Source organism: Phragmites australis, chromosome 17, assembly GCF_958298935.1.
Source record: "Phragmites australis chromosome 17, lpPhrAust1.1, whole genome shotgun sequence".
NCBI classification, from domain to species: Eukaryota; Viridiplantae; Streptophyta; class Magnoliopsida; order Poales; family Poaceae; genus Phragmites; species Phragmites australis.
This window is the reverse complement of record NC_084937.1, coordinates 27,535,620-27,548,793: the sequence shown is the minus strand read 5'-3', so window position 1 is coordinate 27,548,793 and position 13,174 is coordinate 27,535,620. Positions and strand designations below refer to the sequence as shown.

The following is a 13,174-nucleotide window of genomic DNA, read 5'->3' as shown; positions in this document are numbered from 1 at the left end:
GGATGATTGGTTTTAGGTAGTCGGGAGGTGGTAACCTGATGAGTTGGTAGCTAGGTATGGAATATCTGGTGAGTTTGGTAGTCGAATGGAATTCGATGAGCTGTTCTTGTGGAGTCAGTGTCGTCACATATAGTAAATAGGACTGCTAGATCTTCTTTGAGTCTTAGGTTGTTATGGCTTAGTTGCAGTAAACCTAAGTCAAGTCGTTTTTGTCTTAATCCCTCATGTCATGCTCTCCCACATTTGCGAAGTACGATATGTATTCACACTTGCTATCTTCAATAATAAATGCTACTCAGTTAGAGAAGGCTACACGAAGATCAATGAAGCTGAAGACTATAAGGAAGACAGAAAATCCTAGGTCGCGTTGCCCTTAATCGATTGCCTGTGGTATGCCCTGAAACTTTCGTTGGAGTTCCCTCTTATTCTTCCGCTGCTATTTAAAAACTCTGGTATTTATTTCAATAAAGTTGTTTTCTTCGATATAGAACAATATATCATTTATATTATTATCGTATATATGATAAAATTGATCCTGACACACGTGTAAAATTTACCTAATTATTCTTTTGGAAACGGGCCGTGACACTGCTCTGCATCTCCGTCGTGTCAGCCGGCTTTGTCATCTGCCGCTACCGCCACGCGTGCTCTTAACCAAACAAGACCTGTTTGATTTGGTGCTCTGTATTTTCAAACGATGGATACAGACATACAGTTTGTAACGTACTTTTACTGACACAAACAAATTTCTTTTTCTCTTTTGACACTTCATAATCATACAGACATAACAGCTGAAGAGATAGCAGTAGTTGAAACGAAATTTCAGAGCCAATGCAATTAACGAACTGGGACAAGAAATCAGCAAGAGATGCCATCATAAGCAGAAACCTTCATAGTCACAGTAGCTTCTCTACGTATCTTGGGTACAGATAGTCCACCATAATTTCATAAGCTCTCTCAGTAGGATGGAAGCTGTCCCAAAAGACATATTTCCGGTCATCCGGGCATGTCGTCGCCGTCACCTGGTTGCACAGAAGGGACACCTCGAAATCTCCGGTGCCGCAGCATCCTCTCGAGGAAACGTCAAACCCTGCAAACACATTGCATTCCATGAGCATCATCAGTACGCAATGGCAGCCAAGAGACGTGAGAAGTTCGCGGCACCGTATTTGCAGGGGTCGGTGATCATGTCCTGCAAGACGTCGTAGATGTCGACGTAGCCTATTCTCTGGCACTGCAGCTCCTTCTGAAGCCGCCTGATCTCCTCCTTCAGCTTGGAGTTGAACTGCTGCGCCGCGCGGTTGCGAGCCGGGTCGCAGCTCCTGGCGAGGCCACCTGCGACGGTTCGCTGCGACGGCACGCATCCGATCGGCGGCAGCCCCAGGATTGCAATCCTCCTGGCCCCTTGCTGGTACAATTGCTGCAGCGCCAACAACAACAACACGCATGACCAAACAAGAAGGTAGCGTTGTTTCGATAGCCTGAAATCTTCAGTATTTACAGTGAGCGGATACGAGAAATGCAAATCGATCAACGAAGTCGGTACCTCGAACGATTGAATCGAATGAGAATGTGAGCGGGGAAAAAATTCACCTTCATGAAATCGGAAGCCTGTTGGACTAGGAAGTCTACGTAAGCCGAGATGTCGTACTGCAGTTGTCTGACAGGAGCGAGGTAGTAGTTATTGGCAATGTCGTCGGTCCCGGCGCAGACAAGGAACAGGCTCTCGGCTATGATCCTTGCGGCGGCCTCATCTCCGACGACCCCTGCGAGCTTCTCCTTGTACTCGGCAAACATGTTGAGCTCCTCCTGCATCGGCAGGACAGCCTGAAACGAGGAACGCATGGCACAGCACTTGAGCATCTCGATATCATGGTGCGTGACATGAGGTGATATGATGTTAGAGCGGGAGATGAGTGGGTTGTTTGGTTGTTTACCACGAGAGTGGAAGTGAGGGGGTCGTACCCGGTGCCCCCTGAAGCGAAGCTGACGCCGGTGAGGAGGTCGTCGTCGGTGAGGTCAGTGCCAAGGTACGCCGGAACCAGGTCTTTCAAGCCGAGCCGTGAAGCTGCCAAGCGTGCAGTCATGGCAAGATTGTGAATTACAGCCGTTCCTCTATTGATTGTTCGTTAGCCGCATGCTTGAGTTGGAGTGGGCAGTACACACGAACCTAAGAAGTCCGGGGGAATCCGGCCGTTGGAGAAGCGGCCGGTGGGGACGCCGCCGTTGAGGTCCTTCCCGTAGGGCCTGAAGTCAGACTTGGTGAGCGTGAGGACGGCGTTGTTGTTTCCCGTGTCGACGATGGAGTCGCCGAACACCAGGATGGCCGGCACCCGCGGCCTGCCGCCGCCGACCTGCCATGACGACACGGCGAGCACGAGCAGCAGCAACAATGTGGCGCTTCCATGCTCCATGAGCTGTACTGTAACTACCGCAGTTTGTTGCTTTCTCTGGCTTCCATTCGCGCCGCTGAGATCGGTTGGCATAAGATGCCTTTCGGCGCATGACAAGCTCGCAAGATACACAAGTGGGCGTCGGCAACAGAGCAAGGGAGGTTCTATCTCCTCATCGGTAATAGCCGTTTGATGAACTCCAGACACCAATCGTTCCAGATCATCTAGCCACCAATCATTCCAAATCATGTGCGTCGATCTGGGACAGCAAAAACGTCCGTGACGAAGTGCATAACATTTGGACAACCTGCCCATGGGACCATACCGTTTCTGGACAAAACAGAAATGTATTATTCAGATTACATGCGCCATAGTTCCTATGAAGATGCAGTTCGCATGTACAAGCATCATTCTGAAGGTTCAGCTATACAAGAAAGAAAGAATCAGTTCAAACATGCGGCATCGTTCTGAAGGTTCAGCTGAACAAAGAACGAACGAATAGGGTAATACATGTAGCTTAGCAAATGACCCGTGAAAACGAGATGAAGCAGCACCAGAGCAAACTACACAGGTACACAAGACATACAGAGGCCGACTGAGAAGAACCGATGCCTGATTGGTCTGACGAACCGGCACGGTTTGACACAATCTGTGGCATGCTCCAATAATAGGAGGGGAGCACATGGAAGGTTGGAGGCCATTTGCTCCAATCTGCTTTGCAGAGTACTACAAACACAATCAATCATGTTCAAGTCACGGGTCAGATGTGCCAAGCCTTCTGTATCTGCGCCAGTCCTGCCAAGAAACATCGTCATATTCCAGCACCCGGAATAGGAAAATGGAGTACGACCGAAGCCGATAAATGAATCTATCTCAGCCAAAAGGCAAACACGAGCCTTAAAAATGCAAGTAAGCAACAGTTGGACAATTGGCTGAACCATGAACCCGAGATGATAATGGTTTCATTTCCACAGGTGTTTATGTTGAAACACAACTACTTCAATGCATGCTGACTTAAACATTCATGTGGATTTTTGCGATGCTACAATGCATCATTTGGCATGCAACACATCCGAGGATGCAGTCCAGCAACCAAATAATGGCAGGATAATACCGGACGGTTAGATTTAGAGTGTATTAGGCTCGAGGGCAAGGTTGAATGGGGTAAGGTTATCTTTTTTTTTAGGCTGGAATAATCCAATTTTCTGTTTAGTTGTATGGATGGATAAGATGAGCCAACTTTTTGTTTGGTTGGTGAGATTAAAGTGAATAGAATGAGTCAATTTTCTGTTTATTTGGATGGATTGTACGAGCTGAGTTGGTTATGATGATCTTTTAGTGAACTTACCTCTTATTATAAGTTTTGTCACGACGTGAAAAACAGACAAATGAGATACGAAATAAGTGACGGGTTATCTCAGGTCAGATATAAGTGAGGATCAAGTTGTGACGGGTCATCCTGGGCAAGTCATAAGTGACAGGTCAATTTGTTATCTATCATCAATGAATAACTCATCAGTGACGGGTCGTCCTAGAGAGTCATTAGTAACGGATCAAGTTTCAACCCATCACTAATGACCAGTTTCATGCAACAGAGCAGAGGAAGGAATTTTAATTATTCAATCATTACATGTATTAGTCAATCAATTTAATGAAATATTATCTGTATTATCCCATCAACTCATCAATGTTTTATGTAGTTGTGAGAAAAAAATAATTTATCCTTCATAATTTATATCAATTATAAATCTAGTTACTATTAATTAAAAATAATAACTAGTTATTAATTAAAAATAATAACTAGTTGCATTTATTTGCAGACCATAAAGTGTGTAGTAAAAGAAATAATACACATTCAACAATTTGTTTATAGAGTAAATATGTACATAGCATGATGCTATAATTCTGTGCTATTGTCATGGCCTCGTAGTCAAGCTACTGAGCGTAGAGCGGCGACATATCGTGAGGAAGGGAGCCCCCAGTGCCCACATGGTGTGACGGCTTAGGTGATGACGCTGCCACAGAATGCGCCCTATGTGGGAGTTCTTTTGGATGGCACTGTAGTTGATGGGGCTGTACCCGAGCACCTCCCTGTTCGGTGTTGAGCTAGTTTCCCTTTAGGCGCAAGGCCTAGGGCTCATTGACAATACCCAGAGCATGAGGGCTTCCACTGCCTCCTACTGCATGGTCAGCCATGCAAACTTCACGTTGAGTCTCAGAGCCTTCAAACTCCGATTCGATGTCCTATGCTTAGAGCATACCGGGCTCATCTAGGTCATACCCCATAACGAACACCTCACGGCGATCGGAGTCCTCAGAGAGGGACTCAGCAGGTTGCCGTGGATCTAGCCATGGGTAGCCCAATCAAGTTATTAGCACTTACCAAAACACGAAAACGCGCCCCTTAACTAGTGCGCTAACTACCAAGAGTTGATCTCTAACAATACTTCTGGGGTATACCGAACAATGGGTGTGTGATCGATGTGTTCGGTGTGAGTGTGTATGAACTCAAGAACACCAGGGTTATCTAGTTTCATGTCTCCCGTAGGATAACAACCCTACGCTATGTGTATTCTTTTATGGATAGTATAAAACCATTTACAGATGTGTTTCTCCCTCCTTACAAGCCCGATCCTTCTCTATTTATATAGCTGCAATAGTGTACATATAAACAGATCGTGCCAACAATGTGACCGATCTAACCCTGACGAAACCAACTACCCCTAGCTATGGTAGGTATGCAGACCCTGCACTAGTCGATCGGCCTGCCCTATCTCTTTGCCCCACGCCGCATGCCTGCATGCGGCGCCATCCCATCTGCCGTGTGGCGCCACGCCTGCCTGTAAAAGCTACAGGATGGGACACTGTCCATCTGCGTCAGCCAAGACTTCGTTCGCTGGAGGGGGTGTCAGAGGAAGAAAAACACTTAAGTAAATAGCATTTAATGTGACTTGATAGGTTAAGATAAAATATCTACCCTGCGATCAGTGAGGCTGGTCATAGGGCTTACCTCCACAACCAAGGGCTGGTCACGAGAGCCTTGCCTGGTCGCGAGATAGGGCCACGCTCTTTGAAAAAAATATCTACGCCAGCTAGCACTCCCTTGTGTGGACTCTCCCTGACAGGGGACCCTCTTATTCTATACGCCAACACATATCATCACTTTTTATCATCTATTCTGCCAATGCAGATGCCATTGATTCCTTATCCATATATGTTTGAATATCCATTATGGACTGGGTATGGTCCTTGTATGCCGTTATCAGTCTTCATATTCTAGTTGGATATCATCCAAAAGGGAAGGTATGTGATAGGTTGTTACTATCGCATCTAGAACATTGTTATTGTGTATTAAAAGCTGAAACATTTGTTAGAAATTTTTATTTTGGTTATATTAGTATGCTCAAAGGGATATCTAAACTAGAAATATGAATTGTTTTGGTCGCCCGAGGGAATAAGAGCCGATGTTTGAGTAGTAATCATCTTGGGCTTGTAGTCATGCTTGAGAGTTAGGTTTATTTTTTGGCACTCAAGCTTTACCGACAAACAAGGGGCATGTGTTGATGATAGGATTTGAAATCTATGATCGTCATTGCAGTGTTGATTACCTTAACAATAAGAATTTAAGGCTGCTATTGATTCAATTACTATTCGGTTTTGAATCAGAAGGCAGAGTGCTCTGATCAATAAATGCTATATGAGATTGAGGGGTAACTACGGATGATGACAAGGTACAACAATGGAGCTCAAAGCTTGTCAAAGGTATCTAGGTGGTTTCCGACTAGGTCTTCGGTTGGGTAGTCTCCATTTAGGTGGTTTCTGATCAAGTGGTCTTCGTCTAGATGGCTTCCGACCATGTCTCCGGCCAGGTGGTCTCCGATCAGGTGGCCTCCGTCTAGATGGCCTCTGACCATGTCTCCGTCCAAGTGGTCTTTGGCTAAGGTGTTCTCTAACTAAGGTGGTCTCTAGCTAAAGTTATTCCCGATCAGGTGATCTTCGACCACGTTGATCTCTGACCAGGTGATCTCTGACCACGTGGTTGAACCAGGCAATTGGTCTATTCTGAGGAGCTGGTCAAGTCCGAGGAGCTGGTCAAGACCGAAGATCCGGTCAAGTCCGAGGGGCTGGTCAAGTCCGAAGAGTTGGTTAAAATCTGAGGAGCTGGTATCTTTGCTTCTTTGGCACTTATATATACATGTTTTAGGCATCAGGTGTATACAATAGATGAAATAACAAATGAATTTGTAATTACAATGCAAATCAGTAGAGATATCTGGCATATAATTAAGTATTTTGAATAAATCATGAGTAACATAATTTAGAGAAAAGCCGAGTGTTGAAATGTGAGATAATAGAAGAATGTTGTATTAATTTTCTTATGACTGTTTTGCCATTTTATAAAAACACAAAGGGTTTTTTTGTAAAAAAATGTTGGAGGCATGTTGCAATTTTGCTGGCTGAGGCCTGGCTGGCCTTTTGGCCCAGGTGGGGTCCAGTTTCGGTCACTGGGTTTAGGCATCTTGGGCCAAGGCGTATTCAGCCTTTGAGGCCCAGGTGGCTCTGGCAGGGTTCGGCCAATAAAAGCACTCGACGGTTATGGGACTTGGGCTACGGCCTTTTAGGCCTTTCAGATGATCCGCGCAAGCAGGTGGCGCCTAAGGTTGAGACAACCTGGGCTTTGGCCGAGGTGGCCTTTTTGGTCCATCCCCAGGTTGAGAGGGGAGCCCCATATAAAGGCGAGAGGGCGAAGGTGGTTTGGGTTAGGGTTGTGCCCCCTCCTTTCGGCCCACTGTCATTGCCTCTGAGCCAACTATCGCAAGCTTGTAGTCACCGCAGCAGCGTGCTGCCATAGGTGGTAACCGTCGTCACTCTGCCTGCGAGTCCATTTTGCTAAGTTGAGTGTCGTGGCCGCCAGCAACGTACACAGTGCGATGGATCATGTTGGAGGGGAGGCTGAGCACCGCGAACGCCGTTCCGGGAACATGCGTCAGCGTGATGGACGGGAAGGCAGTGTTGTCCCGATAGCAGAAGATGGCGACGGCATCGCCCTCGTCGGTGGGAAGGAGGGTGGTGAGGGCATCGGCCAGATATAGGCAACATCTTATGTGGGAGGTGATCCTCCGCCTGCCGCCACCGTGGGGGTCGCCCTCCTCAGATCTACCAGCTTCTTATTGAGGCGTCGACGTCGTCGCCAGCGCTCAACCCACCCAGATGTGAGGAGACCCTCCACGAGGCTATCCTCTACATGATCGGGCGCCGCTCGTGGATGACTTGTCTTAAAACCTCCATCCGCCTTCTCACGCCGACTGTTTTCTGTCGTGCTCGCGTACAGTTGTGCCACCGTGCCTTTAGTGTCTGAAGAGTGGCCGGGAGGAGGGGTGGCATCACCGCTATCTGTACGTGCGTCGATCCGTTGAGTTGGATTGTCGGCAGTGGGAGTGGTCGGGCCACGGAGGGGACATGATGGTCATGAGCAGTGGGGGCGACCTCCTCCAAGGTAGCGAGATCCTCCACGGGATCGAGCGCTACCAGCGCGGGGGCAACCTCCTCTATGGCGCGACGACATAAAGTGCCAGCAGTGCAGGGGCCACCTCCTCCACGGCGCGACGGGGTTGAGTGCTACCAGCACGGGGCAAGCTCCTACACGGCGGTGAACTTCTCTAGCGTGGTCACCGGATTGACATGGATGTGGCGACAACGTCGAAGGGGATGCGAGAGTACTGGTGCTTCTTCTTTTTTTCCTCCGGCATGTGCATGTAAATCGCCTGCGTGCTCCGCCGCACGAGGTCTGTGCCACATCCGTGTGCTGCCTTATTTTGTCCCTGTCCCACAGCGAGCGCGCAGGTGTCGCGTGTTATCCCTGCGACCAACGTCGTCCTGCGGTGTAGATAGGCGACGAAGAGGAGGCAGGCCCTGAGAGAGAGAGAGAAATCTAGAGAACGTGTCAGAGCCAGGGCAGGTGATAACCTGACCGTTTATTTTGTATCTGACGGACCATAGAAAAAAATGATGACATGGAGTAGCTCACAAGCCGGGAATGCGACAGAGTTTAGATTGTTAGAGATTATGCAGTAATGTAGTACTATTATAGAATACATAATAACAGAGTAACAGCAGCACACTGACCAATAAAACTCAAAACTCTTTTGAGTTTTGATGCATCAATAGAAACTCTGCATGATGTAAACTTCTTTGCAAAAAGCTACAAAAAGAAAAACAATCATGTTAATCTAACTTGTCCTGCCTCTCATGACAGCTAGAAAGATCACAACTGAATGAAACACGATCACGACATTGCTAGATTACAAAAGGAGAAAGACTTCTGCTGCCAGGTTGTTCTATTATACTTAAAGAGTTTATTTCTACTTTACAACATGAACGATGAGCTTGGAAATGTAGAAAAGAAGATGTAAACTAATGCTTGAACATGGAAGGTTACATGATACTTCCAGGATTAAAAAAAAAAAACTGTAACATGCATCCCAAGCGCAAAGTTACAAGTTCACAACACTCTGTAAGTCCCTTGTCATATATGGTTAAAAAAAAACCCCTCCCTTGTCATATCACTTATACAAAGATCATTCTCAGTTATCACTATTTGCTAAGAAAAGGAACAATTTGTGCAAATAATAGTACAATGGCTCACCACTCTACTAGAGGAACATAATGAAATCAGGTAAAAAGATAAATAGTACAATACAATGGCTCATGAAGTTCAGCAAAAAGCAATCACGTTGTTCTTCGAATCGGCTATGTAACGCCCTGGGTATCCACATACCCGGAAATCACTACCTAACACCTAAATCCCACTAAATATGGAACTTTCAAATTTTTTGGAAGAATCTCCACTGAAACTACCTCTTGCCTGGACAATCAAAACCCATAAAATTCCACAGGCATTATACAAGCAAAAAGAAAGCCTCACAACCAAAGATGGGACCTGGTAAATTTGACCAACGCACCCGCAAGCCGCTTAACGGTCCAAGTTGGTAACTACCACTTTATGACATTACTGAAAGGACCAAATGTTGGTGTAAATGTGCTGACGTGATGCTAACCCTTCCCTGCATGCCATAGCTATTTGACACCTAAAAACCAAATAAAACACAATAGTGAGTAAAAATACTAAGCAAATTCAGTTTAAAACCTGAAAGAACATATAACATTGAAATAAATGAACAACGAGAAATAACAAAGATTTTCTTTTTCTTGAAAACAACGATGAGACAGTAATTTCCGTCTGAGAAAGACAGACGTGAATATATCCTTGCATTTACCCGTAAAACCGAGTAAGTGGGGTAGCACTCACTCATAGGATCTTGAACATAATAGTCAAATTGCACCTCCGGTATCACTGTCACTTGAATGAATTGTAAATGAGCCACTTGAAACTTAAATCTTTAGATAGAAAGTGTTCGTGACAATTCAACCAATAAGAACTTGAAAATACGAATATTGAATACATATAATTGAAATTATTAAGAAAGTGCATCCAACAACAACAAATCATGCCATCGCACAATAAGTATTAGCGTCAGATTTATGGATTGGAACACTCCATGGAACATGAACCATATGAAAGCTTCATCACGGAAACAGGAATCTGGAACATGAAACATCACATCAAAACTTAAATTATAAAATGATACGAACACATTAATCATGAAGGAATCAATAGCAAAATAAAGAGAAGGCCAAACCATATAACACACACTAATAGATTCATCATGCACTTGCCTTAACCGTGATGAGAAACCATCGCCACTCGCTCTACACCAAAGTTTCCAAAATCTTGATAATCAGATGCTTCACAATCAATCTCGAGCTCTGGCTCAACCTCGATAATCCCCTCATCACTTTCCAGTTCGTGGTTCACTAAAAGAACGAAAGATGGGTTGTATTTAACATGATGCAATGCCCTGAGAAATGCTCCAAATGACATGACATTTTATGGAGATGTAGTGCAACATGTTACAAGTGCATTGCATCAAGAATTATTTAATTTATATTCTTATTTATTTCTTTATGAATTTTCGAATTTAAACGAGCTTTGAATGGATAATAAAAATCCAAAGGCATGATAAACAACATTATCATGAGAGTAAGTATTTTCCCAGTTAGTCCAGAATATAAGAAACTAACGGAACTGGTTTCACCAATTTTGGACATGTCAGGGTTTAGATATGAATTATTGAAGTTTAAGCACATTTAACTAATTACAGGAACTTCAGCGGGTATTTTCATGGTTTTCTAGTATTTTTAACAAGTAGGGTATGACAATACAAAGCTAACCGGACTGGTTTCATAATTTTGGGAGCTATAATCATTTTTCTATACATTTTAAAAGATTCAGCCCATTTGATAGTTCATCAATAAAGGATTTCGCATTTCCTTAAATACACCGAATATTAAAGGCTCTAACCTTTTTCATCACCAGTTAGCTAGTCATAGAAATGAAAGTGAGCCAAGCCTGTTGACCCATGGCCATGGCTGCACTGCACACAGGAAAGCCATGGCTAGCCGCTAGCGGCCTGCGCGGTCTTGCCGACGACGAACGGCGGCGCGGCGCGGCTCACTAAGGGCAGCAGAGGTATCAGAGAGCCTCCGGGGTTCTATTTGAGGCACTTGTAGCCGTCGGCGATGGCCAGAGCTTGGCTGGCGGTGAGGAGCAGCGACGGCGGCGTTCTGTTCATGGTGGCAGTAGCCGGCGCACAGAGAGGAAAAAGGCACAGGAAGGAGAAAAAGAAGGTAGCTGCGAGCCTCGCCGTGGCAGGAGGGAGCTTACCGAGCGGCTGGCCTGGTCGGATGATGGACGAAGCGACCACAAACTCGATGAGGTAGCTGCCGGTCTCGGGGAAGAAGGTGGCGCGCGAGCTCAGACGGCGCGAGAAAAACGCAGGAGCTTGACGCGGACCTTCCTGCCGTTCCTGACTGCAACAAAGTGGGGAAAAAGGCTGCAGCTGTGCTGTGTTTGCTGCTCGGCCGAACTAATGGAGGCAGTGAGCTGCTGCTCCTCTCTGTGTTGTACTTCTCGGCGAAGACCCAGGCACGTAGAGAGAAAGGAGGGACAGGGAGAAGAACTCGAGAGACTCCGAGAGGAGCAGGAGGGCGGCCACGAGATAAAATTTGGTCAGCGTCCCGACACCTGTTGGGCAACGTGGCAGGGTGCTCGGCGCGCGGCGACTTCGTCCTGTACTCAGGGCGTGTTTACGGAAGCCTTACCTGAAATTTGTTCTGCCCGTAAAAATTGGACGCTGTTTGCTTCAAGGCCGAAGTTTGTCCTGCCCATGGAAATTTATGATGGGCAGAGCTAACGCCACAGCACTTCAGTAGTCTTACGTAATCCAAGATTTTGAGATTAAGTATCTTAAAATGAAAATATATCTTAAACCATGTATCAAATTTGTGAACTGTTTGCATCCAAATATTCCTTGCCATTAAATCTATAAAAAAGATTTCATTTGACTATATTTTGACAAAAAAATAAATTTAACAGCATATAGACCCTATGTCATATATAGAGTTTTAATCAATTTTGACGTAGCTGCAATCCAAACTCCATATTTTCTTCTACCATTTTGGCATAGTCAAATTTTTAGCTTGGCCTAAGTCAAACGTAATTTATTGCCCCTAATTTGATATGATTGTAATCTTAAAAGCATCTATAAGAAAAATACTATCACATACGCTATCTAGTTTTTAACTAGCTCGACTAAAGACGACCTCTAGTAGAACCGCTATCATTCCCCGCTAAAACAGCGCACTCTCCATCGCCAGGCTCTAGCACACTAAATCTAGCGTGTCTCTCTCCTCATGCCATCCCCCAACTGCCGCTCCTCCCGTGCGCTCGCGCCACCATCCAGATTCCAAAATTGGAGCCTAAGCCCCCATAGAAATCGAGTTCCTCGACACCGGGTTGAGCTCGGCCCTACACAGATCGGGTTCATCGTCGCCGGATTAAGTTCTTGTCTACCCAAATCGAGTTCCTGGTCCTCAGATTGAGCTCGCCCCCAACCAAATCGACTTCCTGGTGGGGAGCAGCAACCACCCGAGGCAGGGGAGCGCCATGGGCGCCTCGGCTCGACCTCACCAGCGGCGGCCTACTCGAGATCTCGGCTAGGAAGCGGCCACAACAACTGCGGCGGACCTCCCCGGGGTTCGATCGAATTGGCGGCTGGGGCGACCGACGACCCACCATCGAGGAAGCGAGGCACCTGGCGACATGGGCGGTGTCTACGACGTCCCGCACCCCGTGCAGTCGTACCCACAGATGATGTATGCGCCACATGCGCGATCGTCTACACGGCCGAAGGGAAGCCGCCGTCGGAAGATGTGGCCCACTCTTCGTAGGCCTGCCTGCCTAGAGCATGGTTGGTTCTGATGATTGCTATGATGCCCAAGCTAAGGAATTTTACATTGTTGCGTGCCTGGTAAATTTTTATCATTTCATCTGGTTCTTGTGGGTAGGTTGGTGTATAGACGAGGGATGTGGATGATGGAAGGATATCGCAATTTTCATCGAGTAAAATATATTCGTGAAATGTAGTTATGAGAGTATAGTATGTTGTGTGATTAGTAGCAAGTTAATGTAATGTAGATTCATATATTCTATGTGGTTCTGGAAGGCAATTTTTTGACATTTTATTACATAACCTGGATGTTGGGTGAATGTTCTAAGCAAATATGTGCTGCACAATGTTTGTTTACTTGTCATTCGAGTGTTTTGTAGAGCCTTAATTTCTGATGAGTGGTTTACTGAATTTTAGATAACTTGAGTTCCC

At 45.9% G+C, this 13,174-nt stretch overlaps 1 protein-coding gene across 1 annotated transcript; it reads right to left on the bottom strand.

The window, feature by feature from the left end:
- Positions 1–710: 710 nt before the first annotated feature.
- On the bottom strand, positions 711–2,590 carry LOC133896696 (GDSL esterase/lipase EXL3-like). The gene is made up of 5 exons (XM_062337289.1): positions 2,171–2,590; positions 1,938–2,068; positions 1,594–1,827; positions 1,165–1,420; positions 711–1,090 (listed from the first exon to the last, which is right to left on the bottom strand). Exons 1-5 carry the CDS (start codon positions 2,484–2,486, stop codon positions 897–899), a joined length of 1,131 nt encoding a protein of 376 aa, XP_062193273.1. The 5' UTR covers positions 2,487–2,590; the 3' UTR covers positions 711–896.
- Positions 2,591–13,174: the final 10,584 nt, after the last annotated feature.

Bases quoted from the DNA above. Each gene is read 5' to 3' on its own strand.
- LOC133896696 (XM_062337289.1), bottom strand. From the start codon at position 2,486: ATGCCAACCGATCTCAGCGGCGCGAATGGAAGCCAGAGAAAGCAACAA. The intron at 1,828-1,937 runs GTAAACAACCAA...TCCTCGTTTCAG, and splicing joins CCCTCACTTCCACTCTCGTG to GCTGTCCTGCCGATGCAGGA. The intron at 1,091-1,164 runs GTGCCGCGAACT...ATGTGTTTGCAG, and splicing joins CACCGACCCCTGCAAATACG to GGTTTGACGTTTCCTCGAGA.